Below are 25,957 nucleotides of genomic sequence, written 5' to 3'. Positions count from 1 at the left end.
CCCGCGCAATTTAGACAACGTGTCATGCAGTGCTTGCAGTTTGTGCTCTTCCATGATCCAAACGTCGTTGAGCTTTTTCAAGGATTCGATCAAAAGACAAAACTCCTCCTTTCTTCATTTTTGGGGTTAGAATCCTGCGTTATTGGTTTTGGTAGCGAAATTCAAAATGGGACGGGGGACAAACACAGACTGTGGTGAAACGGTCAGACTGTGGTTATGAGGCCTCCAGCAGGCACGTGACGGAATTGCGTTTTGGTTCGCGAGCGCGTAGTTGGCATAAGGTCTTTTGAGGCTCGACAAGAAGGTACGTCGTACACGGGATCATCGACCGAATTCCAATACTGTATGAACTCTAATCTCTTTTGGTAACAAAGAATGTCGGGGGGATAGAAGAGTCGCTGGCTTTGGGGAAAACGGTTGAAATTAGGAAAATTGAACGATACCGCACATTTCTTGCGTTTTGCCGGCTGTCATTTGGATGGCAAAGTCTGATTCTTCAGTTCTTTTCTTTTTCTGTAGATAAAGTCAAGAACATGTCGGAAAGTAAAGAAGGTTTCAAAGAAGTTCTGATCGAACCTCTCCAACAGTTCGCGAAAGACTCGATGCACCTCGTCAAGAAATGCACCAAGCCCGACCGCAAAGAGTTCACCGCCATTGCCAGAGCAACCGGTGTTGGCTTTCTTATCATGGGGTTTATCGGATTCTTTGTGAAGCTGATTCACATTCCGATCAACAATATTTTGGTCGGAAACTAAACAGTTTAAAAGTTCGTGGCTAACTCACAGTCAAGTATGTAAAACTAGTCTCTGACACGGTAGGAACAACATAGACAGCAGGTCGCCGGGTTACTTTTCTATCAGACGGTATCACCCAAAAATCCTCTTTCCTTGTTTCCTTCCAGAGGAACAGTAATGAGGCGACATGTTGGAGAATATTGTCGTAGCTTGACTCCTGCCATGTGAAACAAAATGCGACTGGCCCGGCACGAATCCGTGTCGTGATAGATGTCGCTCATGTAAACGACTTCCTTCACCCCGGCTTGGACCAAAACCTTGGCACATTCATTACAGGGAAAGAGCGCAACATACAGCGTAGTATCTTTGACGTTATCACTGCATTTGTTGAGGACAGCATTGACTTCGGCGTGGCAGACGTAGTGGTATTTACGATGTAGTGGCTGCACCGCAGTTCTTGACCAAGGCAACACATCATCAGAGGCACCGGCGGGGAACCCGTTATATCCAAGAGCAACGATCCGTTGATGACGATCGACGATGCAGGCTCCAACCTGAGTGTTGGGATCTTTGGAACGTTGAGCTGTTAAAAATGCCATGGCCATAAAATAATCGTCCCATGAAATATAGTCGCTTCGCTTCCTCCCAGACGAGCAAAGAGGATCATAGTCTGCTTCCTTTTTTAAGAGTGCGCAGTGGTCTTTAAATTGTTCCATCTTCTGCAGGTTCTTGTTGCAGGCTAACTCGGACGTTTCGGAAACATGCCCAAGGACCTCCAGCTTCGCTTCGTTCTCACTGGGGAGGCAACTTGCAAAGTTTAATTCTATCAGAGGGCGGTCAGGCTTGTATTGACGAATCGAAACGCCCGCCATTTGCAGTAGAATGCGACTGGCCTTGGATGAATCCGAGAGTCGGTCAGGATTTACCTGAAAGACAACTTGCCGAATACCAGCCTGCGCAATGACTTTAGCGCATTCGTGGCAGGGAAAGTAGCGGGTGTACAGGCAAGCACCGGCAACATCAGCTGATCCCTTGTTGAGAATAGCGTTGACTTCGGCGTGTACCACGTATGGGTTTGCGGTGTGCAACCATGGAGTGGAGGAGTTCGTCGAGTTCGTTGCCGAATCATTCCAAGGCAAACAATCGTCCAAGCAACCCGCTGGAAATCCGTTGTATCCAATACCGATTATTCTATTTTGCGAATCAACAATACAGCATCCGGTAGGTTGTGTGGGGTCTTTGGATCGGCGCGCACTCAACAGGGCAGTGGCCATGAAATAATCGTCCCACGAAATGTAATCAGTGCGTTTTGGAACGACAAATTGCCCATTGACATCGTATTCAGCTTCCATTTCCATCACTTTGGCAGCTTGTGCTGAGGAAAGCGGTGACTGTGGAGTATCCGTCGATTTTACGGAGCGTGTGGAAGGTGTTATGAAGGGTCCCTGTAAACGACTGCTCGAAGAGATGGAGGATATATTGCACGACGCGCACTCACTCGAACCGTTCGGACTATCCGTTAGCTTGAGACGCTTGGAAGTCGGAGTTCCCGAGTCGCAGGTATACTTTACAGAGTTGTTTCCGTTCTTTACCAATGCCAAACTCATCGGATCCGGCGGAACGGCGGCATCCGCTGTCTGCATCGGGAGCAAAGCCACAATTGTCGCCGTGACGAGAAGCGAGAGGCCGGCTTTCCAGAAACAGCAAGAAATCCAGATCGATGCGGAAGAGTGCTGGGAAGAAATGGTGAGTAAGTACTGAATGGCGAAGGCGAAAGGGGAAACTTTGCTTTGCGTTGGAAGTGCTGCGCTGGAAAATTAATCCATCTATTTACATTTTTTACGCATCGCACGCTGTTCTCGTTTTTGTTACGTTCCAATGAGAGCGACAATTGCAAACGCCAATCTGGATGCCAAAGATGACAAGTTTTAAAACCCGGATGTTGAAGGCGGGAATCAATGTCAGTCTCTTCACAACCTCTTTTTCAAACTCCAACAACATTTCATACATGTTTGTTTCGTAAATTGTCAGACCATACAGTGTTTGATACGAGCTTTCAGGGGATGCACTGGCTCCCTGCACATGGACAAGTATGACACTATACAAGAAAACCGTTCTGTTCTGGTGGTGTACTTTTTGCATTGGTTGGCGAGGAGCTTGGTCGTTAGCGTCACCTATCTATCAGCTGCGAAGGCCGGGCGCTCGCCTTCCTCCGACGCCAAAATCAAAGCTACGGCGAGATTACAGTTCATTGAATGATTCTTTCCTTTCCGCTAATGCAAAAAGGCGACATGGACGTAAGAGGTATGGCCCATTGCAAACCTTTGCTCGCAGTTTTTGGAAGGGTGTCACGTTGCCCTTCCCCGCTTTACGTCGAGTCGTGTTGATCCCCGGTACCCAACGCAAAAAAGGAACTCGAGGAAACATTTCCGTGGGATTAACACTGCGGGAAGGGTTCTTGGCCGTCACAGCCTACCTGGCTGTTGGAGTGCTAGCATATTCGGTGGTACTGGAAAAATGGTCGCTCGTGGATGCTATGTACTTTACCTGTGTGTGTTTCAGCACCGTCGGATACGGTGATTTGTGCCCCACTAATACGGCCTCCAAAGCCTTTACATGTATTTTTGGATTGGGTGGGATAGCATTCCTGGGAACCGCTGTGGCAACGATTGGGTCTAGTCTTCTCCAGGCCGAAGTGGACGCCATTGCCAAAGCACGCGAAAAAAGCAAGGTGCGTCTCATGAAGGTCTTCGAAAACATGCCCAAAAAGCTGAACCACTTTCGAACACAATCGCGAGAAACGCAAAAGCGTGTACTTAAGGACGCTGGCAAAAGCAGAAAAAAAAGAAGGCGCTTCTATGAAGGGTTAATTTTTGGATCTGTCGAAGAATTAGAAGGTAGAAACAGGATGCAATCAATTCTAAACATGGTGATCCGAGTGGTTCCCTCTCTTTCTATCATCTTCGGAGGAGGTGCCGCCATGAAGGTTCTGAATAAAGGTTGGTCATGGACAGAGTCTATTTACTATTCGTTGGTCACGGGTAAGTTTGCTCGGTCCATATCTCGCCATCTCCTTCTTCCGTATCTCACTTTCCTTGGTAGCGTCAACGATCGGATTCGGAGACTTGTCACCACAAACCCGCCACGCCCGAATGTTTGCTATTCTGTACATTCCCTTAGCTGTAGCAGCGGCTGGTGATTTACTTTCAGGGATTGCGTTATCGTTGGTGCAACGTCGGCAACGCGAAGTTTACGAGCAACAGTTGGAACGAGATTTGACGATTGAACACCTGCATCTAATGGACGCCGATGGTGACGGAAAGATAACACGCGAAGAGTACGTCCAATTTATGTTGATTGAAATGGGCCGCGTTGATCAGAAAGAGCTAGACGAGCTGTATCATCAATTTGAGCGATTGGACGTCACCCGATCCGGATACCTTGACAATGACGATCTTAAGCTAATGGCGAAACTTCGTGGAGCGAAGGTAAAGGGGTAAATCAGCGTGAGAAGCATACGGTCCGAAAGGCTACAATGAAAACTATGGAATTTCTTCACTTCTAGCTTAGTTCTTCTTTCGTAGCTGCCAAAGCTGTTGGGGACAATTCTACTTCCGCTTTTTTGAAAAAGGACGCTTCGTGTTCCATGACAAAGCCTTCCTTGGATGCTTGCTCAAACACAGCTTCGGCATCTGTTTTGTGCTTCTCTTTCCAAATTGCTTCTAATTTGGCCGGAAGATCACCCATATTCCCCGTCGGATAGTAGGAATAAAGATAGGCGAACTGCATTGGAAAAATGGCGAACTGCAAGATAGGCTTCCAAAAGAATGTCAAGTAGGATTTCCAGGACTTTCCGAGGTTGTCGTGTGGACTCCAGGGGGTGTCAAACGCGTTGATGATCAAGTCGCTAGCCAGCTTACTCAGAAACTGCACAATACTCACTCGTACGATGCGCTTGCGGTAGTACTCTTGTAATGCATCTTGCAGCTTTTCTGTGGTGCGTGTGTTCGCCAAAGTTTCCGTCAAGACGTAGGCGTCTTCAATTGCCTGGCAACCTCCTTGACCCAAGTTTGGCATCATGGCGTGTACTGCATCACCAATGAGTACGACGTTGCCATTCGCCCAACTGCGAAATAATTCGGGCGCCCGATCGTACAAGTCACGTTGTTCCACACTGTCTGGTGACGTCGAGTCCAAAACCATCATGACTTCATCGCTCCATCCTTCATGCAAGCCCTTGACGTAGTCTACCAGATTCTCCTCCGGATCCGTCTGTCCGTCACGAGTGGAGCCACCCCAACCGCTGGGAGCTTTTTTGGTTCCGGGAGGTAGCGCAAAGAAGGCGTACCACTGAATGCGGCCATCACCGACATCACTCGTAACAAAGTACCGCTTGGGTCCGATGTATACCTTGTATCCAGTTGCATAGTAGTCCGGGGTCTTGAGGATTGTTTCTCCCGCAAAGACGGTGTATCCGGAATAGTCGCATCCCTGCCGTTTCTTCTTGTTGGCACTGGTAGATTTGACACCACCTTCCTTGTACATTTGGTCACGTACGGCTGACCAAATTCCGTCCGATCCTACTAGAACATCGGCGGACGCAGTTGTCTGATCGTTTAAATTGATTGTCACACCTTGGCCTTTGCCTAAGTCTTCGTAACCTACGACGGGATTGCCGTTGATGAGAAAGTCGGGTTTAAGTTTGCGGCATTCGTCAATGAGAATTTCTTGTAAATCGGGACGGTCAATGACACCCGTGTAGGGTAAACCGAACAAATCGGCGCATTGCTAGAGATAATAATACCAAAGAAGTGAAAGGTAAGTTTTCGTGTTACGGCCTCGATTGTGAATGGTTGGAGTGTGTTGCAACGTACTTTGAGCGGAAATTTGACGAACCAATCGGCCGGAGCATCCGGATTCCACAAATAATCCAGACGATCTTCCGTCATCCGGAAGCTTCCATCCGCTCGCAAACCGTCCTTGATCCCACAGGTTCGTGTTCCGGTGAAAGTGAACTTGTCCATGACACGCTCAAAGAGGGTTTCGTCGATTTCTTTCAGGACTGACAAGGCGTTGGAGGCAAACTGGATGGGTCCCCCAAAGCGGGCAAAGGCGGCAGTCTTCTCGTACACCGTCACGTCGAAACCCTTTTTCAACATGCAGAGAGCGGTCGTCAAACCGCCTACCCCACCGCCGGCAATAGCAATCTTCAGAGGCCGGCCCTCGCGAGCGGGTAAACTTAGCTTGTCAAAGGCAACGTCTTCCGGAGGAACCGCCGTGCTCGCAACGCGCGTGGAGATACGGAGAGAGGATGCCGGGTAAAATGGGTAGGTCATGTGCCTTGTATTGATTCTATGCAGTGATCGAGTCACGTCGTTGCAAGCCGGTGATCGGGTGGTGACAAAGGCCATTGCGGACGACGCCGTCAGCACGGCGCATAATGATAGAAACGAAAGACCCATACGATCGTTGTCGTCAATCAGAGGCAACGTAGCCAATTCAGATCGATTCGTTCCTTGGGAGACCTTTCTTGCCGGATTGACTGTTAGTGACAGAAGGATTCCAGGCAGCGGATGTGTTTCTTTCGAACAAGATTGGTGACCTTCCCTCGGATCGGCTTGCAATGTCACTGGATCGGCCTGTGGGGTTGGTGGGATACCAGAAACGCGGATCAGAGCATGGTACCCTACGTACCGAGTGGTCACTCTTGGTCTGGACGCGTGTACACAGATCCGAACTACGTCAAAAGCAAACCAAGCTACAGACATGCCAGCCCGAAACAGAACCCGGCAATCCAGAAGCCTTCAACTTGCAAATGGTTGGATTATTTTGAGTACAAACAACTACTAATGCAAACGCTGTCGATTCACGGGTTTACGGGAAACATGAGAAACAATCATCTCTACATACATACGTCAGCTACTACGGACCTAGTAAACAAAATGAGGTTGGCATGGCACCAGGAAGAAAAGGACAAAGCATACGAGACTCACTGTCAAGGCTGTGTGGACACTCGTTACTACTAGAGCGAGCAATTATACAATAGATTGGTTCGCACCGTTCGAAAGCGCATTATGAGTCTAACTCGCTGGGCTTTCGCTTCTACTCTAGTAACGCTATTTTCCGCGTCGGCGTTTGTGCCGCAGCATAGTCGTAGCAAGTCGCATCATGGATCGGCCGCGACCACGCACCTGTACATGAGCGCTGCCTTGATTGTCCAAAATAAGGGCGGCGGTCACGGAGAGCTCGGCTTTCAGCTCGCCAAGGTTTTGTCGGACAACGACAAAATCACTTCCGTGACCATTCTACAAGACGATGCCTGCAAAGATTCCGCGGAACCTTTCCAGTCCTACGCCACGGACCTACCGGACGTGAAAGTCGTCAAGGCTAGTCTCGGCGACGAATCTATGACCGCCACTGCGCTGCAAGACATTCTCGGGAAAGACGCCGCCTTTGATTATGTTTGGGACAATGCCTCCAAGTCCCCCAAGGGTGCTGGACAGGCCATCTGCGATCTCGCCAAAGCTTGGAACGTCAAACTGTTCACGTACGTATCTTCCGCTGGAATGTACCAACCTACGGCGGATGCTCCCTTTCCCATGCCAGAAACGACACCGATCAAGGAAAGTGCCGGACAGAATCAGTTCGATCAGTACGCGATTCAACAGGGATTGCCCTTGGTCACCTTCCGGCCACAGTACATTTACGGTCCCAAGGCCAACAAACACGACTACATCGACTGGTACTTTGATCGACTCGTACGAGAACTGCCGCTGCCTATTCCCGGTGACGGGACGCAAAAGCTTTCTCTCACTAACGCCGAAGACGTGGCCTCACTCTTGGCGGCACCCTTGAATGACGAAGCCGCCGCGATTGCCCAACGTGTTTTCAATTGCGGTACCGATCAACTCGTCAGCTACGACGAAGTTGCCTACCTGTGTGCCGAAGCAGCGGGTATCGATAAAGACAAGGTCATGATCGAACACTATGATGCCGACATGTTCGGCAAAGCGACCTTTCCCTTTCGCATGACGGACTTTTACGTGGCTCCCGACACGGCCAAGGAAAAGCTCGGCTGGTCCGGGCCGCTACACTCCCTGAAGGACGATCTGCAATCATTTTACTACGAATCGTACGTAGCACGGGGTGGGCCAACCAAGAAGATGTCCCTTATCAAGGATTGGGAAATCACGGTTGGTAGTAAAACGTCTCTGCCGGAATACGGATCCAGTATTTACGACAAGTTCGACCCAATTATCCTCGAAGTTCCTGCGGCACCTGCCGAATAGAGAGCAAGCACAAACCGGCGTTCAAGACATAGTGTTTTGAATGCGTGCGGTAGGAAGGCAGCAACATTGAATTTTAGATAACCCCGGCGGGAAACATTTGTGCATTCCTCTAGTCTCCATTTGTGAATTCATGTTGCATTGCATTTCTTTTAAAATGGTAGTGGGCTTAGAGTCCTACCTAGCTGTCGGGTTCGGATTGGCCGGAGGCCGATTCCGTACTTGTCGACGGATCCATCATCTCGGGCAGTGGTTGGTGGTCAAAAAAATAACTAGCTGATTTGCAGTTACCAATGCCACGGACGCTTAAGCGATCTTCGTACATATCAATAAATGCGTACGTTTTGTCGGGGTCCGCGTTTTCCAAAGCCGCTTCAAAAACCCGAAAGTGAATGCCGCTGACGGGGTCCCGATCGTACCCACCTTTGTGGGCGTGTCCGGAAAACGAGGCCACTACCACATCTTTGTATCTTCGTAGGGTGGATAGGACTTGCTGATAGTTCCAGATCAGGCATACTGGGCTTGTCGATGCCGGTAAGATTGGCTGATGGCTGAGCACAATCACCTTTTCGTTGGCCTCTCGTGCTTGCTGGAGCGTGCTCTGTAACCACTCAAGCTGCACCTTACCGACACCCCCGTTGAAAGCGACGAAGCGTTTTGTCACACCGGTTAAACCCGCTGGAGAGTTTTCGTGGGCGGGATAGTTAGGGTTGTTCTTTCGCAATATGTTCGCCGCTTGTCGGTACTTTTGCGATGTTTCTGAACAGCGGCGCATAGTAGCTACATCGTAGGAGTCCAGAATAACAAAGCGTATCTTCTTGTGTCCGTGTGATCGATAGCCTACCAAATCGCCACACGGTTCCTTTACAAAAGGAATGCCTAGTTTGCGTTGCAGGCTGGGGCGATCCAAATTGTACAAACAGTGATTCCCATACGCGTGTAGAATGGGTCCACTTCGATACTTCGATAGGGCATCCATCACGTGTCCAACACACTCCATCCCCGGATCAATATCTTCCGTAAAAGGCTCACCGCCGTGTAAGGCAATCTCCTGGCACTTGCCGTCCACAATGTCGCCTAAGTTGAGTACAAGCTCGACTTTTTCTTTTTCAAAATGCATCGCTGCCTGGCGCGCAACTTCCAGAGCGTGCTTGTAAAAGCGCGCCTGACCAGAATACGAGTATCCGTCGGGAATGGGAGCATACTGGATGTCGGCAATAAGTCCCATTGTAAATATGGGTGACTGTGGTTCCGAAAGGCGCTGCCTCTTTCCGATCTCGCTGTCATGGTAGTGAGACTGAAAGGAGGCCAACGAAGATGACCTTCGTAACAATCGATCCGACCGACGCACTGCTGGTGCAGAAGCTGATGGTTTTGGTACACGATCATGGACTTTCATCTGATGGAAGAGTCCGTCGGAATGTTTTGTGATTGTGCTACTGGCAGACTCGCGGCTAAAACTGAGAGAGGGCTCGAAGAGAAGGCTTGAAACTAAAAATAGTAGAAGAGTAAGACTAGTTGTCAAGGATGAACGAATGACGCCCTTGTTCATTGCTAGCCTCCTGTAAATAGTGTGGGTGTGGGGAGCCCTCGAGATGATCGTGGGAATGATCATTGCCATTGCATGATGATCTTTGCTGGTTGTCGGCGTGTTGCGTTTCCCATCGGAACGAATCGGGGATGATCGATTCTGACATTTTACGGGAGCGAGCAAAAAGTGAGCTTGACGTCAGCATATGCTCTATGTTAGAGGCACAGCGCTTTTTTTCGACGACAGACACATTTTCTCGTGAGTACCGACATAATGTCTAACAACGGACAATCTAAAGCTAACGTAAATCGAAACCAGTACAAGAAATCTACTATTGAGGATCGCCAATAGAATTTTCGATGAACTTTGAACGCTATCCATGGCTGAAGGACCTGACTACGGCCGACGCTCTCCGAGAAATTGCCAAGGCGCGGCGGCAGTATCAGAGCCAAGGCGCCTTTCTTTTTCCTTATTTTATTCGCCCCGACGTCTTGGAAAAGTGTTGCTCCGAAGCTCGGGCCCAGGAAAGTGAGGCCTTTACAACCGACGATCACCACACCGCCTATCTCGGCCCTCAAAACTGTAATTACCCCGAAAATTCCGTCGTGAATCACAAAATGAAGACGCAAGTGGCGTCCATCGCGTACGACGAGCTCCCGCACGAAAGTTCCTTGGCATCCTTGTATAACGATGAGACTTTACTGCGATTAATTTCTCTGATCGTTCAGAAGGAACTATTCCTATCTGACGATCCATTGGGATGCTGTTCGATCAACGTGTTTAGGCCCGGATACCACCATTCCTTTCACTTTGACGAGTCGGAATTTTCGACGACGCTCATGTTGCAGGATGCGGCAGACACCGATTCGGGACTCTTTCAATACACGGATCCTTTGCGTCAATCCGCAAGCGATCCGGCGCTCGCTGACGTTGCTGCGATTGTGCAAGCCTACGATCACATGAACGAGCCGCCTCACGGAGGCTTTCACGAGCACGATGCTGCCCACCGCGCACCAACGTTACACACCCTCGATTTCCGTCCTGGAACCTTGTCCCTTTTTTCCGGATCCAGGTCATTGCATCGTGTGACCCAGGTACGAGGATCCCGGTCCCGACTAGTAGCTGTATTAACGCTTGCCACGCAACCAGGTTTCCGCAATTCGGTCGTGGTGCAAAAACTGTTTTGGGGACGCAGTGTTTCGGGCTGAAGAAAAATGTAGGTGAATTTTGGGAAACATAGAGCAATACACTGCGTAAATGGGGCTAATGGAACAAAGTTGTTTGTACTCATAGTCAGCCCGGGAGGCAAGGATTTCGTAGTTTGATTTTGCTCCTTTCCGTCTATTAGTACCCCGGATGTTGACAGAAACTGGACACGGGCTTTAAAGAAAGGCGTCGTACCATCAAAATCCAGACATAAACAACCTTTGTCGTATCGGTACCTATGTGACGACGATTGATCTTTTCAGCCTTTCTTTGATTGACAGTGAGTGATTGCCGCACGATACGGGCGACGCTTGTTTTTCGATTTCTGTGAGCGCCGGAGACGATGGATGACTCTTGTCACGGTCAATTCTCAAATTTCTTCTTTCGTGGTTACTGTTAGTTTCATTCCTGCAATCCGTCCCATACCGCATCCGAATAGTGCTCTCCAGGATGTCGTCGTGGTTCAATATGGAGTCCTTGAAGGACCTGACGGACAAGGTGCAGCAATCGATGGAACAAGTGCAGCATTCGATTCCGGCAAATTTAGGCTCTATGAAATTAGACCGTGAGATGCTCGGGAAACTGACGCTGACTTCTCCAGAGCTTACGGCGGAGCGTCAACGCATTGACGCTGAAGAGCGCCGCAAAGAGTCTGCACGAGATACCTTGGCGGGGATGTTGCCTTGGGAAACGCGTGATCCAGAACGTGATATTCTTGTCGAAGAATGCAAGGAAGGAATATTGAAACTGAGCAGTGACAAGGACACTTTCTTTGGTCCTTACGCAATGCCCCAAAAGGGTGTCAATTTGGAAAAGAATCAGACCAAGGATGAGGATGGGAATGGAGAGGAAGGCGACGGTGCGGGAGACACTGGTGAAGAGGAAGAGCAGCTCGGTGAAATGACCCCTCCGCCCGATTCGCTGGAAAAGCTACAAAAGTTGGAGCCGCTGCCGCCGCTTTTGGGAAATTTTGATCTAGATTCGCACGTGGGTCTCATCGAGAAGGTTTTAAAGGAAGATCCCGAACTCGTCCAAATGCAATCCAAACTTTCCGGTACGTCAGCCGGAACATGTCGTGCTACGGCTGTCAGACTTTCATTCGTAAGTTCTCACCCTGCTTGTCTGCGTGTTTCGTCCAATATCAACTACGCGTGGTTGTGCTACATAGGTGGAGGGGAACGTGAAAAGGTGTTTTGGCGCAACTATTTTTTCCACTGTGCGTACACTCGATACGAGGCGGGTCTTAGTATTGAAGAAATCTGGTCGGACCAGCCTCCCATGGTTGAGAGTACAGAAGCGTCGGTTGAGGAAGTTGAGGAATCCACAGAGGAAGAGACTATTACTTTTGTCAATGATGCGGAGGAGGACGGTCCGGATGCGCAACCCGCCACCACCAAGGCGTTCGCTACGGACCCATCGGCCTCTACACATGCTCGCAACGAAGGAGAGAAGGACACGAACAGCGGGGGAGCGTTAGAGGGTGGCGACTTTGAGATGGTAGGAGACTCTGGCGGAGACAGTGATGAAGTACTCGATGCGGCCGATTATGAGCTGGATGAGCTGGAAGCCGAGATTGCTCGTGAGTTGGAAGATTAGGTGGACTACGAAGCCTCCCTCCCGTGAGTCTGCATATGCTTTTCTTCATGTTAATGTATAACACTACGTTTGTACGACCAAAAGGTCCGGAAAACTAGTGTTTTGCGCAAAAAAGATAGCAAGGCCCAACCAACGAGGGATAGCGGCTGGTCGGCGCACAATTCCCGCCAATAGTATTGACCTCTCTAGCTGGATTTTTTCGTCTGTCAGTGTGTCTGTACTGCGTACAGATCCGCGAGCAACCCTTCCAACCAACCGAAACGCGCGTGGACGCGTGCCGGTCCAGAAGCGTCCCACGACGCGACTCGGCGAGTCCACACGCGAGTCCCTTTCCTCACGGGCCAATATCCTGTCCCGATAGCCAAGTACCGGCGGCTGTCGCGAACCAACCCTCCTCCATCACTCGGAAACTTGTGTCGACCCAAACTCCCTTCCCGTGAACGCATCCTGGATGATTGATCGGCACTGCACCGTCGAGCCAACCCGCCTTGGTGCCTGCACTGGTAGATAAAAAAACAAAATGAACGCGTCGATAGGTTTCGTAAGACGTGATCTGGTCGCCAAGGTAAGAATGCTGAAGTAAGATGCGCCGAAGCAACACCGTTCGAATTTTTCCCGCGCCGTTGTGCCGTCTCCTTTGTGAATCCGTGTCTGTCCCACACATGTGTGCGTGAGAGAGAGAAAGAGTGGCCTTGCCTGCATAGGTTGTATAGGGAATGCTGTCGTGAGGAGACCGGACGGAAGACGGTGTCAGTTACTGCTCTTGTTTGAATAATGGCACAAGAAAACTAGGGTTGCTGCCGTTGCTGCTACTTTCATTGTCTTGTCGTTGGATGGACCGCGTACTGATTTCCTGTTTTCTGTCTGACTGTGAATTCGCACGATACTACGTAGATCGTGCACACGTCGCGGACGGCAAATCTCCGGGCCGTGCGGGTGCTGTCGACTTCGGCGTCGAACGTGCATCGTGAGGAACCGACGGTGTCGTCGTCGACGTTTCGAGCGGCCTGGCTCGCCGCCGGTGCCAGTCTTATGGGTGCCGGAACCGTCGCCTTGGCTCTCTGTGACGCCTCGCCAACACCGGCTGCCGAAGATACGACCCAACACGTCGTGAAGAACGTCCAGGAACCCGTGACTTCCTACGCCAAGGTCGCTCGTACGCGGGAAAGGGCAGAAGGTGAGTCGGAAACTCTCGCTGCCGTTCAAGCCACCAGTGCTTCTACGGAAGTGGACACGGACGCGACCTCGAAGGTATCCACAACGCCCACCACTGCGATGGAAATGACGGCGGCAGAAGTTCGATTGGAAGAAGCGACACGCAAGGCCAAACAACACGCTGGCGGTTTGAAGGTTTTTAGTGGCAACGGCAACATGTCGCTGGCCCTAGAAGTCACCCGCCATCTCGGTATTGGTCTCGGCAAGGCCACGGTCGGCCGCTTCGCCGACGGTGAAGTCAACGTTGTCATTCACGAGAACGTGCGCGGCAAAGATGTTTATATTGTGCAACCAACGGGACCTCCGGTGAACGACAACGTCATGGAATTGTTGCTGATGGTGTCGACACTCCGACGCGCCAGTGCCCGGCGGATTACTGTAGTGATTCCCTACTACGGTTATGCACGACAGGATCGCAAAATGCAGGTGAGTATTGGGTACTACAGTTGGAACCCAAAGTGACCTGGCTAGACGTTTCTCAATTTGAAAGTGTCCCTTCAGGCGCGTGTTCCCATTTCCGCCGCCGACGTGGCTCGTTTGATGGAGTCCATGGGTGTCGATAGAGTCATTGCGGTCGATCTGCATTGCGGACAGATCCAGGGATTCTTCGGACCCCGTGTTCCTGTCGATAATCTCGATGGCGGCATTGTGGGTCTCGATTATTTCGGTTGCAAGGACCTCCACAGTCCGGTAGTCGTCAGTCCGGACGCTGGCGGTGTCTACCGCGCCAAAAAGTTTAAAGAAGGCCTCGAGCAAAAGTACGACATGCAGGACCTAGGTCTCGCTATGATTGTGAAACAACGTGCTCGCGCGGGATCCGTCGACCAGATGGATCTGGTCGGAGACGTCAAGGACTGCGATTGTATTATTGTCGATGACATGATCGACACTGCTGGAACTCTCTGCAAGGCTGCGGACGTTCTCGTCGCGAACGGCGCCCGACGTGTCTTTGCCTTTGCCAGCCACGGTCTACTTAGTGGTCCTGGCAACGACCGTATTGCGAATTCCAAGTTGGAGGAGGTCGTCATACTGAATACCATCCCCACTTCGCCTCAGAGAGAAGCCAACGACAAGTTGACTCAGCTCAGTGTAGCACCTCTCCTGGCGCAGGCTATCTTCAATATTCATGCCAAGAAGAGCATTTCTGCGCTTTTTAAGTAGACAACCCCCTTCCCACTCACGCCCGATCGGTGTTGAATGCGCACACATCTCGGATTTCGTTGCCTAAAGAAAATCCGTAATTGGCAAAGAAAACGATTAAAGTTCTATTTATGACTTGAGGACGTGGAATAATGGAAGTTCATCGTATTTGTATGATTGGTGGGATATGCCGTGCGGGGTATGGGCTTTCTTATCCTCTACAATTTAATATCCATAGCCAGCATCTACACAAGTGGTTCTCTACAATTAGTCCTTCGGCGAGTCTTTCAAAAGAGCGTCCAGGTTGCGTCGGAGCATGCGTTGAAACTGCCGAATGTTATTCTGTGTCCAGAGCGTTGGTCGTACGTCGCGCAGCGAGCATAGGTATTCGTTGAGTTCTTGTAGATCTGCGTCAGGATTCTGTTCGATCAGATACGCCAAGACAGCGGCCGCGGAGCGGCCGTGTCCAGCACGGCAGTGGACGTATACGCGCGATCCGGTGTCCCTGTACTTTTGGATGAACTGGACGGCCTTTTGCAAATCCAACAGCGACGGTTCGAAATGATCCACAGTGGGAAGTCGCAAATGAATCATTCCGAGTCGACGGTAGCTTTTCTCTGGTCCCTGGTATTCTTCACACAAGTTGATGACACCCCGCACCTATCACGATAAAGCAGCAACAGCATCAATCAGCAGCTGTAAAGGCACTAAACGGCCACTGCCGTAGATCAACTACATGGTGGATAGTATCCCTTGTTCATCACACAAATCCAAACGTACATTGTACTGCTCGTAGAGTCGTTCAGGAATCTTAGCAAAACCAAAGGGAGCTCCACCAATCATGACGGTATCGTCGACTACGGTTGTCCAAGCGCCCATCCGACGCCCCACCGTAATAGGGAGGGTCGGCCAAAAGAGGGTTTGGCTCACCACGGCAGACAGCGGCTTGGGAAGCAGGTGCTTTTGATTCAATACGTACAATACCACCGTTGCTCCGAGGACCGTTTGTAGACAGGCTTTCGTCCAGGTCGGCAACGCTGCGAGCGCCACCGTCTGAAAGGTTTCCCAAGGCGTCGCTCGGGGACGCTTTGGATGTGGGTCGCCGTCTTCCGGGCCCGCGGCACGCCAGGGAGAATCAGGCCTCAGCGGAGAAGAGCCCTGTCTCGCATCACCCGATGACTGCGAAGATTTCGTCATTCTACGAAAGGTCCAAAGAAAAGAGGAAGAAATATGTGTGTAGATCGCTGTTGTGCGTCTAATTTAGCAACGATGTGGGTCCATCAAAGAGTTTCGTTTCGGGACTGGCACCCATGGGAAGATGAGTCGAAGTCTGAGTCCCTCCTTTCAGAAAGATTGAAGAGTCACGAAAGTGAGGTCATCTACGCCCGATAATCTCGAAACTAGAAAGATCGGCGCAAACCATTTCACAACACATGTCATCCATTCCACAAATTGAATAGTCTGCTTGTTTCTGCCGCTACAGGAGCCGGTATTGAATAGAAACAACGCGAATCGTCGGAATGACAATGCATCTTCTATCGCTGGTTTTCGTGTGCGCACTGGTATTGCCCAGCGTCGCGTTCTCAACACGAGGAAAAGCGGTGAGACTCATGATTCGTGATCCGACCAGTAGTCGTATCGAGGCACACCGTAGCGTGGGAGACGTAGACGTTCCCACGGTGCAACCAATCATCACAGACCGACGCCGTCTACTGATAGAAGCGAGCGGGATTGCACTGTCGGGATGGATCTTGGGACAGCCGTTGCCGGTTCGGGCCGTGGAGCCGCTCGCGTCGCCCAGGACAATTGTTGTCACGGGCGCCAATTCGGGAATCGGTCTGGAAGCCTGTAAACGTCTCGCCGATCAAGGACTCCGGATTGTACTGGCGTGCCGAACGCTTCAAAAAGCTCGGGATACGGCAGAGTTGCTCCGAGACAAACCTGGACAGTTGATCCCGGCCGAATGCGACTTAGCCGATACCAGGTCGATGCAAGCCTTTGCCACAGATCTACCCAAGTTGATCGGCAGCCAGTCCAAGCTAGATACGGTCTGTCTCAACGCTGGGCTTGCTCGAAATACAGCCGCTAAAGACGTAGCAAGGACAGCGGATGGGTTTGAACTCACAGGTGAGTCAAACGTGGACTTGGCTGCGTCCTCTGAGATTGCCGATCGACACTTCACTAACCTTCTGTAAATGCTTTTCTAGTTGGTACCAATCATTTCGGTCATTTTTATCTCAACCATCTACTCTTGCCCATGCTCCAAACCGATGCGCGTATTGTCGTTACCGCCAGCGGCGTACACGATCCAGAAAGCCCTGGTGGAGCTCAGGGTACGCCCGCCACTCTTGGAGCCTTGCAGGGTCTCGAAACGGATGGACGAGCCTGCACCATGATTGATGGTGGTTCGTTCAACCCTGACAAGGCCTACAAAGATAGCAAGGTATGGATGGATTGTGGAAGTGCCCTCTGGTCTACAGACGCGTATCTGCTCTGACTGACTTTCTAATTTCCAATCTTTGAGTAGCTTTGCAACGTTCTGTTTACGCGAGAGTTACAGCGACGACTTCTACAGAATGATAATACGAAAAACGTGTCGGCAAACTGCTTCAATCCAGGCCTCATTGTGGGTACAAACTTCTTTCGCGATCAAAATCCTGTCTTCACCAAGGTACGACGCGACCGCTCTCAAGTTGTAGATTGTGCTAGATTTCAATCTTGATTCAACTGACTTTTGGTCTCTCTTTGTGCTCCTGACGTAGTTATTTGACTTTGCGGCCACCGATTTGTTCAAGGTTGGAGAAACACCCGAGTGGGGAGGTGGCTGTTTGGCCTACATGACGAGTATATCTAGTCGTGGGCAGTACTATACGAGTGACCCAGGATCGTCAAAATATGGTGACAAGGCATACGGCGACAAATTCACCGTAAGCGCTACCAGCAAAGAAGCACTCGACGATATAAAGGCAAAGCGACTATGGGAACTCTCGGAAAAGCTACTTGGCATTACAGTGTAGCGACTTCCAATGTTATTCCGATAATTCCTGTTCCTTGCGTGTGTCAACCTCAGCTTTGTGACGACTTGTAAAGGCGGAACGTAGTCGCTTTTCCAGATTATTTTCATCGATGTTTTCTTTTCTGGCCGCTGAACTTTGTAGTAGGATCACACTTGTATCAAAATTGCTTTCCTTGTACCTCGTTGGTCGCAAATGTTGCGCACCTTCAATATAGCCGTGGTCCCGCGCTGCCAAGGAAATATGAAGTCGACAAGCAGCACTTCCAAGCATGCGTTGAAAAGACTTGGTCGCGAAGCGTTTAGCGGTACGGACATCTTCCGAGGTAGAGGCTGTCGGAATAATAACAACAAACGTCAGACAGGAAGACGTCTGATCGGCCAACGTCAGATTGTATTCTATTCGATCTACCATGGTATCCATGAGACCAGGCGAGAACGGTGGATTCGCTTCACAGACGCCGTGTGAGATTGATTGGTCTAAAAAGTCGCCAACCGATCCAAAATGAAAATCGATGTCGGTAAAGGCTGAGCCGAAATTTGCGGCATAGCAATTTAACGGTGATGCGAAGCATTCGAGAAACGATTCGTTTGGAAAGCAAGTCTGCAACGCTTCGAAGACTTCGTCGTGCACAGCTCCTTGCATGCCCCCTCCCCGGAGGTCCACCAAAAGCTGCCCACCCGAAAGAGCAGAGTAGCGCAAGAGTAGCGACATAATAATCAAATGAAACGAATGAATCGCTTTTGTCGGTTTTCCATGATCATACAACAGAATAGGTTTCAGTTGGTGATCCGAATTGTGGACACGTAGAAAAGCTGTTTTCAACTTGTGGTAATGCGAGACATTGATTTTGACCCGAAAGGGTTTCTTCCAACTCTTGCGATGGAAGACTAGCGAGAAAACGCGACTGTCCTTTACCACATCAATTCGGTCGCCTTTGCGTAATGGCGTGCGCAGCGCGAAGCGTCGGGTTTGGGATGCAAGTTCAGGAATCGCAGCTTGGGTGCGTCGACAGAGCTCTTTAACCGCCTTGATTGCCCTATCTTGGGAAACTCCTGCGTCGCTTAACTCTGCAACTAAGCGCTGCGAAGCGCCATATTCTAGCGTTGTATGACTGAGGATCAAGTCGTTATGCTGCGAGAGTTCTTCTTGGTTCAAAGCTATCCGCTGGCGCTCTTCAATTTTGGAATCAATTAACCAGCGTTCGAAAGCAGGAATCTTGATTCCTGGACATGACTCCAACAAATAAACCGATAAATCTTTGACCTGGAAATGCCGGGCCACTTCAACATCAAAGGATGGAAGTAATCCTGGCGTATAAGTCCCTTGATCGACAAATGTCCGAAACTCTCGGTTCCATCTTGAAACCCTGTCCGACAAATCCTTGGTATGCGAGGGACAGGCAGCAAAGAATGATTGATCTTTTGGCTTGATGATTTCGGTTGATGTGACGTTGATGTTTCGTGTTTGGTGTGAATGTGTCTCCAATGGCTCGTGAGAAGTTTTCTCAGTCTTGAAAAGTGGTACTGCCGTTGCCGTCCCAAACTCGGCCAAACAGGTTTCCAAAGAATTGTCCGCCTCACCGGTGAGACCGGGAATATTGAACAATCCATTCGCGAGCACGTCCTTACGTTCCCGCCGGCGTTTCTTCGTTATTTTTGGCATACCAGAGTATATCACTAATCAGGTTGAATGGATGGCTGTATCGAGTTGTACGAACGCAAGCTTGTGCTTTCCACCTGTTTGCGTTGACTGTGATTCTTTAGAGCCATCATTGAATCTCGATCGAGCAGAGAGAGGGGACTCGTCTTCACGGTCGCGGTTTTACTACCTCTAGCTTTGTCCAGCGGCTGACGTAATTGCAAGCAACATAAATGAAACTCGTGTGAATACCTTGTGAGCTAAAATATGTCTCAGGACAAATTGCCTTCATTTGTTATATTTTGTACATAACGTCGCTCTTGTTGGAGGCAGTGAATGCCAGAATGAAACCCAAATTTACATTCCAAATTTCATGCCTGACCTGCGTCCGTAGAACTTTACAGTTACCACTTACCGCTTTTCTGAAACTCGAAACAAACCCTTTCCAAAGCGAAAACGTTGTCGACGAAGCCTCGTCTTTGTGAGCACGACATCATCCTCAAGACAGGAACTGATCATCACGAAGGTACGACCATGAATGCTTTCCTTAGTTAGACGTCGTCGTCAAGTGAACTGCAATAGCATCTTTGCAAAATTGTTGTTCGAGAAACGAGAACGATTGATCGATGTCCCTATTGAATGAAGATTCGACGTTGCTCTCCAGTATATTATACTGATTCAAGGCTTTCTGTATTCTTGGATTCATCTATCGAATTCTGGTGTAGTCCGAGCTCTTGTGTCGGTATTTCTAGTGTAGATGAGATGACATGGAGTACTCCTATTGTTGTCGTCCACTATCAAAACTGTACCGCGCTCCTTTCTTACAATACTCTGCCTTCACTATTTTTAGCAGTAAATCATGCCGACCGCCGCACACAAGAACCGAAAGAAGCGAGGTCACGTCTCCGCTGGTCACGGTCGTATCGGAAAGCACCGTAAGCATCCTGGTGGTCGCGGTAACGCTGGTGGACAGCATCACCATCGTATCCTGATGGACAAGTATCACCCGGGTTACTTTGGTAAAATCGGTATGCGCCAGTTTCACGTTCTGCGGAACCGGGATTTCACCCCGACCGCTAACATTGATAAGCTTTTCAATATTGCCGGTGAAGGTGTCTATGAAGCCGCCAAGAACGGCGGTGGCAAGGCTCCCGTGATTGACCTTGTATCGAAGGGATACTTTAAGCTTTTGGGCAACGGACAAATCAATGTGCCAGTTATTGTCAAGGCCAAGTATTTCTCCAAGCTGGCTGAGAAGAAGATTAAGGAAGCAGGTGGTGCCTGTCTGTTGACGGCATAAACTATAGTAGAAATTATGCCATAGATCATGTCACCACATCTGAAGTATTCCAGCAACACAATAGGCAACCCTTCACGTTCACTATCAGTGTATTTTATGAAGGGAAGATCGTTTCGTGTAGATTCAAATATGTGCCACATTAATAGTCTGTGCCTAGGGTTAAAATTGGCATATGGTTGGAATTTTAGACATTGGAGGCAAGAGAACTACAAGCTGCGAATTTCGTCGCTCGTATTGGCTTGCATGCAAATCTATATGACCCGACGTGGAATGCCGGCTATCCACTCTTGGAGCCTACTTACGCTATAATGGGGACGCCAATACGAAGATCCGTCTCCTTCTCTCAGCACCAGCCCGTATTCGATCAATTCTCGACGAAGGGCAACGGCATCGCCGGTTATCTTCTGAAGCATTTGAGTAAATGTTGGCTGGTCGACGTGTGTCTCGGGGTGCGGCAGCAGCTCGAGACAAAGCACGTAGCACACCCAGAGCCGCCAGGCACGATTCTTTTTACTGATGGGTAGTTGCAATACATGCCGTGGCTTGGTAAAGGACACCCACCCTTGTTCCACACAATCTTGCACAATATGCAAAGCCTGCAGTGTAACATCCAGCTGTTCGTTGTGAATTTGAAGATAGTCAGCTGCCTCATCAAGCAAAGAGAGATCCTCTACCGCGTCCCAATCGACGCTGTTTGTATCGTAGGCAAAATCGATCAGAGTTTGCACAGCTGCCTTGTCCAAGCTTAACAACTCCACACACCGCGATCGAGATTCCGCAAAACAACCGTCCAACAGAGCGTTAAAGTAGCCACTGAAGTTGCGAAGCAGATCCATGTCGGCACGAATTTCGGTTCCTTCATTCAACATAATTTTTACAGAGTCAGCGAATCGATTCCGAAGAACGCTTATAATTGCGTTCCATTTTTCATCGTCAATTGGTGCTGAAACCAGTTCCGAATTCAGATTACATGTATCGTCATTTGCATCTCCTTGCATGACAGCAGATACGAGAGCGGAGCAAGTCCTTCGTGACGACGCAAAGCGAGCAGCGCTTTGAAGAACTTTGATCGCCACAGAATGCTCAAGGCGTTGAATTCGCCGCTTCGAGGCTGATTGTCCGCTACTTGGAAAGGCCAGCGATATTGCCAAACTCTTTGTCAAAGCTGCCACTGCAAACATGGAGACGAACCCCTCGTCTCCGCGAGTCCCACTTCCTATCGCATATGCACTAGTAATCTCATCCAGAAATTCTGGATCGTCGCGAGAGGACTCATCAACAAGTGGAGATTTCGCCGATAGGTAAAAGTATAATAGCTCCGACATGTTGTCCCCTTCGAGAGAAAGCAAGTGTAGTAGACCCCGCAAGCGACCTAGCAATTCGCATCGTATTCTTGCTGGAAAAGTAGGGAGGAGAAAAGTGCGAATACATTTCGTGAAGAAGGGATACTGTGCACCATGATCGACGAAGGACTCGTATAAATCAATGACAAAGTCCGACAAACTCCTCATCGACGCCTTCGTCAAGAGTAAAGTGTCCGACGGCTCATCAAGTAATGCCAGAAGATTCGTCTCTTCTTCTGTCTTTTTTTCGTTGACTTCCCGGCGACTTCTTGCAGTCGAATGAAGCAAGCATGCGTCGCAAAAGTTGGCAACGAAGCTCTGATTGCAGTTCCTCTGGGTATATTCAACAAACAAATTTGTGGCAGCCGCTAAAATAATACCTTCGGAAAGGACAATTTCTGTCTGAAGGCAAATATTCATCAAGTGATATAGCTTTTCACCCCGTGGAAGACTGTTTCCATATCCCTCGCCACCGATGTATTGGTACTTTTCAAAACCTTGAATAAGGTCCAAGCATGACATAAGAATACAAATCACTTCCTCATGTCCCGCCTGGAGTCTAATTTGACCAACACCGAGAGCCGACGCACCAGAAAGAATTTGCCAGACCCAAAGTTTACCAACAGGCAAGAACGCATCAGGCGAAGTTTGATCCGGGGCAGGACCAGCGTCCGCTTGACTCAACAGAGACGATATGTCAAATTGTCCCACGCCTCCTGCCGTGATTCCTAAACCATGTTGAAGCTTGAAACTGTGATCTAGTTGAGTCTTGCCTATCTGCGTACGACATAGTTCTCGAACCATCATTGTTGAAATAGGCGAGACCGCTCTTGGGAATTGTTGTTTCTGCGACGAGAATAGACAGTCATGACTCAGTAGGTTCGCAGCCAGAGCTTCGTCACCGTTCTCGAGACGACCGATAATTGTGCATGCCAGCCCAGAGAGCTCAGAAAGAGTGCTGTGCTGTGTGACAAGAAATTTCACAATGCCACTGTGGCACCGGTTTAACCAGGCCCGCCGCTGGCGGTTATACTTCTTTGACTCAGCACCGTCCTCTGAGACTTCGCCACGCAGCCGTGCGAAGAGAAATTTGTCTTCCAAAAGACGAGTAATCCTTTCCAGAAGTAAGCGGAGATTGCGCCCAGTTTCGGTTGAATCAATGTCGACATCGAACCGTTCTCTCAAAGATTCCAGTAGCTTCAAATACTCAACGAGAAAGGTGCAAGCGCAGGCTTCCTCTTCTTCGTTGAATGGAGCATTTCCAGAAAATTCGACAACAAAGGCGGAACGCATCGAAACATCAAGGATTCGTTGCATGACACACGAATTTTCGATAGATACCAACGCAGACACACAGTCTCTTTCTTCCAAAACAGTCAAGTTGTCTGATTTACATTCTTCAGTATTTGTAGAATTGTCTTGAGCAATGGCCAGAAAAGAAGCGAGCAATTGAAAGCAGCTGGAACCATATCGAAGACGGGCAATCCAATCCGAGGTACTTTCATCGATCGAAGAAACGGCAACTTGAGTGGAAACATTGACAATTGCGTTTCGAATCGAAGAAGCTAACCAAGCACCAGAGTGCGCCAAAATTGTTTGCTGCTCTGCAGTAATGCGTTTATCATTTTCGTCCATCAGCGAAGCTACCCATGCACAGCGTTGAACCGTCGCAAATGCAGATGCAAAATCGGAGGCCAAAGAAAAACGATAAGACACTCCTAGTGATAGATGCGGAGCAGCTAACGGCACTAGAGCGGATAGAGGGGATAAGCAGTGACCGTATCGAAGCAAGGTACGCCATAAAATAACTGTCCACCGTTGTAGCCGATACTCGGACTCGTGTTCAGCCTTGCGTGACAAAATTTGCAGCAGCACCGCATCCACTGAAATGCCCAAAGCTGCCACTCGCGATTGCCGAGCCAACGTGCAAAGTAACAAAATAGTTGGAAGAGCGACATTCGGGTTACAGCGACTTTCTCCGTCGAATGGTACGCAGGTTCGTTCCACTAAATTAGACAAGAGCGTCGGGTGCTGAACAATAGCCGACGCCGCTCCCGGCGACCGCTGTCCTATCATAGCCAAAATCCCGCATATCGAAACTAAAGCTTTCGCAGGAAGCAGTATAAGTGGAACATCTGGACAATAAAGCAAACTTGCCAGGCGCGGTACGATTCTCATTTTGGATAGCAAGGTCCACATTGGATCCGATTGAAACGCTTGTCCGTCCATTGTAGCCGACTCCGAGCTCGACGAAGTGGAGTACGCTACATTTTCGTGCGCACCGACGGAAAGAGGGGTAACTTGGTTTGAGCGATAATATGCAGAAGTCGGGGGCGTCGGCACGGCATCGTCTAAAGCGCATTCTTGATACACCATACTGGATGACACGTACTGGCCAGTTACGTCCAAAACATGCTCACGGCTCGACCGCAACAAGAGCAACATGTAAATTGATTGCAATACGTAGGTATGTAGCACAAACCCATTGGTTCGTTGGAACGAATTATCCAGCAAGCACCGCAACGAAACTGGCAGCACTACCGGATATGGCCAAACGACATCTCGATCCGTCTCGAGCGAGCAAAACTGACCAGCCTCCCAGTCGTCACGTAATCGATGATACACAGCCCGCGCGGCCCATAAATTTTGTCGAGGAGCGGTAGAGCGCAACAGATCACACGCCATGGGAAAAGAATCGTCCTGCTGTTGATCGAGCGTACTGGCCGCCTTCTCCTGTAGCTCAGTGGGTACGTACGTCGCATAGGCGGCATCTAGATCCTCGTAGGTACTGATGGATGAGAGCAACTGTGAGAATTCTTCCTTGCCTAGCACGCGATCGTCACGTGTTACACGTGCTGGTTCCGAATGTTCGACCTTTGCTTCGGCAAGTACGGTCGGAGGTTTTGCAACCGGTGACTTTTTGGATCGCGATTGCAAGAAGGCGAGTGTAGACGACGGCAACGCCTGTCGTAGGTCCTGTACGTGCGATTGGATCTCCACAGGTGTCATGTTCTGTAGCATACCTTGGGCGTCTCGCTGACTAATAGTTCGTAGCTCGTCAATCGAATTGGACGTTCTCGCTGGCACCTCTGCTGACTCTACTAGTAGAGGGGATGTGGGAGGAATACTGGTCGTTGTTTTCGTTGCGTTCCGTCGTTGTTGGTGGTTGTCCTTGACAAAGGTTCCGAGCGGTACGTTCAGTGACGGAAAGCCCTGATTCAAGGACGTTGCATCGCCGGCGCGTACGTGCCTTTCCTGAGCAAATTTGGATGGACGTGTGCGCTCGGACGAAGAAGCGCCTGGCGTGCGATTCCGTGGTCGTTCCACAATCGATCCCACGACCGGGAAATTCAATTCTGCTTGTTCTAGTTCTGGCTGACGTTGTTCTTGATGACGATTTTGCGGTAAATACTGGGATGACGCTGCTGCGGCACGCGGCGAGGGAGCATTGCCGTTGTCGGCATGAGGTAACCCGTGTGCACTGGTCGAGAGACGGGTCGGTGCCGTGGGTTCCACGATGGCACGGCCTCGAGGTCGTCGACCACTGTCCGTCGATCGACGGATCACTGTCGCCGCGGGTCGTTCGCCCATGGGAGCATCCATCCGCTCGCGTAACCGTGCGGATGGGTTGTTCCTGGGACGGTCCCGCGTGTGATCAGAGGAGTCGAAGCGGAGCAGCGACTCGACGTTTTCGTCCGAAAGACCTTCGGTATTCGCCATTGTTGAAAGTTTGTCCAAACCGTGGGGGTACTAATCGATACAGAAAAGGTACAGCGAATAACAAGATCAGTTTATCTCTCAGCGTTTACAGTTTTGTGCAAAGAGAGAGAGAGTATCGCTAGTTCGAACGGAGGCTATATCCCTCGCATGGCTTCGTCCCAACGAGGAGCCTTTTTGTTTCTGTATGTTGGTTGTTTTGTGTTTTGTTTGGCGTCTCTGCCGTCTGGCTCG

At 49.9% G+C, this 25,957-nt stretch overlaps 14 protein-coding genes across 14 annotated transcripts; 8 read left to right on the top strand and 6 right to left on the bottom strand.

Moving 5' to 3' along the window:
* The first annotated feature begins 528 nt into the window (after positions 1 to 528).
* On the top strand, positions 529 to 781 carry PHATRDRAFT_17885 (predicted protein). Its single transcript, XM_002177438.1, has one exon. The coding sequence runs from the start codon at positions 534 to 536 to the stop codon at positions 753 to 755; it is 222 nt and encodes a 73-aa protein (XP_002177474.1). The 5' UTR covers positions 529 to 533; the 3' UTR covers positions 756 to 781.
* Positions 782 to 856: 75 nt separating this feature from the next.
* Positions 857 to 1,375, bottom strand: PHATRDRAFT_9348 (predicted protein; the record flags this gene model as incomplete). The annotated part of the gene is made up of 1 exon (XM_002176900.1): positions 857 to 1,375. A coding segment is annotated over one exon (519 nt), but the record flags the coding sequence as incomplete, so codon positions are not given.
* A 1,355-nt stretch (positions 1,376 to 2,730) lies between these two features.
* Positions 2,731 to 4,234, top strand: PHATRDRAFT_43171 (predicted protein; the record flags this gene model as incomplete). The annotated part of the gene is made up of 2 exons (XM_002177437.1): positions 2,731 to 3,775; positions 3,837 to 4,234. Exons 1-2 carry the CDS (start codon positions 2,827 to 2,829, stop codon positions 4,232 to 4,234), a joined length of 1,347 nt encoding a protein of 448 aa, XP_002177473.1. The 5' UTR covers positions 2,731 to 2,826.
* A 22-nt stretch (positions 4,235 to 4,256) lies between these two features.
* ZEP2 (precursor of protein zeaxanthin epoxidase-like protein) lies at positions 4,257 to 6,366 on the bottom strand (the record flags this gene model as incomplete). Its single annotated transcript, XM_002176899.1, has 2 exons — positions 5,609 to 6,366; positions 4,257 to 5,522 (listed from the first exon to the last, which is right to left on the bottom strand). Exons 1-2 carry the CDS (start codon positions 6,194 to 6,196, stop codon positions 4,296 to 4,298), a joined length of 1,815 nt encoding a protein of 604 aa, XP_002176935.1. The 5' UTR covers positions 6,197 to 6,366.
* Positions 6,367 to 6,722: 356 nt separating this feature from the next.
* Positions 6,723 to 8,023, top strand: PHATRDRAFT_43169 (predicted protein; the record flags this gene model as incomplete). The annotated part of the gene is made up of 1 exon (XM_002177436.1): positions 6,723 to 8,023. Exon 1 carries the CDS (start codon positions 6,809 to 6,811, stop codon positions 8,021 to 8,023), a length of 1,215 nt encoding a protein of 404 aa, XP_002177472.1. The 5' UTR covers positions 6,723 to 6,808.
* A 265-nt stretch (positions 8,024 to 8,288) lies between these two features.
* On the bottom strand, positions 8,289 to 9,275 carry PHATRDRAFT_9280 (predicted protein; the record flags this gene model as incomplete). Its single annotated transcript, XM_002176898.1, has 1 exon — positions 8,289 to 9,275. A coding segment is annotated over one exon (987 nt), but the record flags the coding sequence as incomplete, so codon positions are not given.
* A 635-nt stretch (positions 9,276 to 9,910) lies between these two features.
* Positions 9,911 to 10,781, top strand: PHATRDRAFT_43168 (predicted protein; the record flags this gene model as incomplete). The annotated part of the gene is made up of 1 exon (XM_002177435.1): positions 9,911 to 10,781. One exon carries the CDS (start codon positions 9,911 to 9,913, stop codon positions 10,757 to 10,759), a length of 849 nt encoding a protein of 282 aa, XP_002177471.1. The 3' UTR covers positions 10,760 to 10,781.
* A 426-nt stretch (positions 10,782 to 11,207) lies between these two features.
* On the top strand, positions 11,208 to 13,604 carry PHATRDRAFT_32327 (predicted protein; the record flags this gene model as incomplete). The annotated part of the gene is made up of 4 exons (XM_002177434.1): positions 11,208 to 11,811; positions 11,926 to 12,336; positions 12,890 to 12,918; positions 13,248 to 13,604. Coding segments are annotated over 4 exons (1,401 nt in total), but the record flags the coding sequence as incomplete, so codon positions are not given.
* Positions 13,605 to 13,724: 120 nt separating this feature from the next.
* PHATRDRAFT_32326 (predicted protein) lies at positions 13,725 to 14,729 on the top strand (the record flags this gene model as incomplete). Its single annotated transcript, XM_002177433.1, has 2 exons — positions 13,725 to 13,994; positions 14,070 to 14,729. The coding sequence occupies 2 exons, from the start codon at positions 13,725 to 13,727 to the stop codon at positions 14,727 to 14,729; spliced, it is 930 nt and encodes a 309-aa protein (XP_002177469.1).
* Positions 14,730 to 14,975: 246 nt separating this feature from the next.
* PHATRDRAFT_43165 (predicted protein) lies at positions 14,976 to 15,945 on the bottom strand (the record flags this gene model as incomplete). Its single annotated transcript, XM_002176897.1, has 2 exons — positions 15,489 to 15,945; positions 14,976 to 15,368 (listed from the first exon to the last, which is right to left on the bottom strand). The coding sequence occupies exons 1-2, from the start codon at positions 15,903 to 15,905 to the stop codon at positions 14,976 to 14,978; spliced, it is 810 nt and encodes a 269-aa protein (XP_002176933.1). The 5' UTR covers positions 15,906 to 15,945.
* Positions 15,946 to 16,169: 224 nt separating this feature from the next.
* Positions 16,170 to 17,205, top strand: PHATRDRAFT_43164 (predicted protein; the record flags this gene model as incomplete). The annotated part of the gene is made up of 2 exons (XM_002177432.1): positions 16,170 to 16,835; positions 16,916 to 17,205. The coding sequence occupies exons 1-2, from the start codon at positions 16,229 to 16,231 to the stop codon at positions 17,203 to 17,205; spliced, it is 897 nt and encodes a 298-aa protein (XP_002177468.1). The 5' UTR covers positions 16,170 to 16,228.
* A 532-nt stretch (positions 17,206 to 17,737) lies between these two features.
* PHATRDRAFT_43163 (predicted protein) lies at positions 17,738 to 19,387 on the bottom strand (the record flags this gene model as incomplete). Its single annotated transcript, XM_002176896.1, has 1 exon — positions 17,738 to 19,387. The coding sequence occupies one exon, from the start codon at positions 19,385 to 19,387 to the stop codon at positions 17,738 to 17,740; it is 1,650 nt and encodes a 549-aa protein (XP_002176932.1).
* An 827-nt stretch (positions 19,388 to 20,214) lies between these two features.
* Positions 20,215 to 20,695, top strand: PHATRDRAFT_43162 (predicted protein). Its single transcript, XM_002177431.1, has one exon. It carries the CDS (start codon positions 20,223 to 20,225, stop codon positions 20,661 to 20,663), a length of 441 nt encoding a protein of 146 aa, XP_002177467.1. The 5' UTR covers positions 20,215 to 20,222; the 3' UTR covers positions 20,664 to 20,695.
* Positions 20,696 to 20,869: 174 nt separating this feature from the next.
* On the bottom strand, positions 20,870 to 25,908 carry PHATRDRAFT_43161 (predicted protein; the record flags this gene model as incomplete). The annotated part of the gene is made up of 2 exons (XM_002176895.1): positions 20,966 to 25,908; positions 20,870 to 20,914 (listed from the first exon to the last, which is right to left on the bottom strand). Exons 1-2 carry the CDS (start codon positions 25,724 to 25,726, stop codon positions 20,870 to 20,872), a joined length of 4,806 nt encoding a protein of 1,601 aa, XP_002176931.1. The 5' UTR covers positions 25,727 to 25,908.
* Positions 25,909 to 25,957: the final 49 nt, after the last annotated feature.

Source organism: Phaeodactylum tricornutum, chromosome 1 (assembly GCF_000150955.2).
Source record: "Phaeodactylum tricornutum CCAP 1055/1 chromosome 1, whole genome shotgun sequence".
Classification (NCBI taxonomy): Eukaryota; Bacillariophyta; class Bacillariophyceae; order Surirellales; family Neidiaceae; genus Phaeodactylum; species Phaeodactylum tricornutum.
Note: the sequence above shows the minus strand (reverse complement) of the source record. Positions and strands in the feature narration are given on the sequence as shown.

Bases quoted from the DNA above. Each gene is read 5' to 3' on its own strand.
- PHATRDRAFT_43162 (XM_002177431.1), top strand. From the start codon at position 20,223: ATGCCGACCGCCGCACACAAGAACCGAAAGAAGCGAGGTCACGTCTCC.
- PHATRDRAFT_17885 (XM_002177438.1), top strand. From the start codon at position 534: ATGTCGGAAAGTAAAGAAGGTTTCAAAGAAGTTCTGATCGAACCTCTC.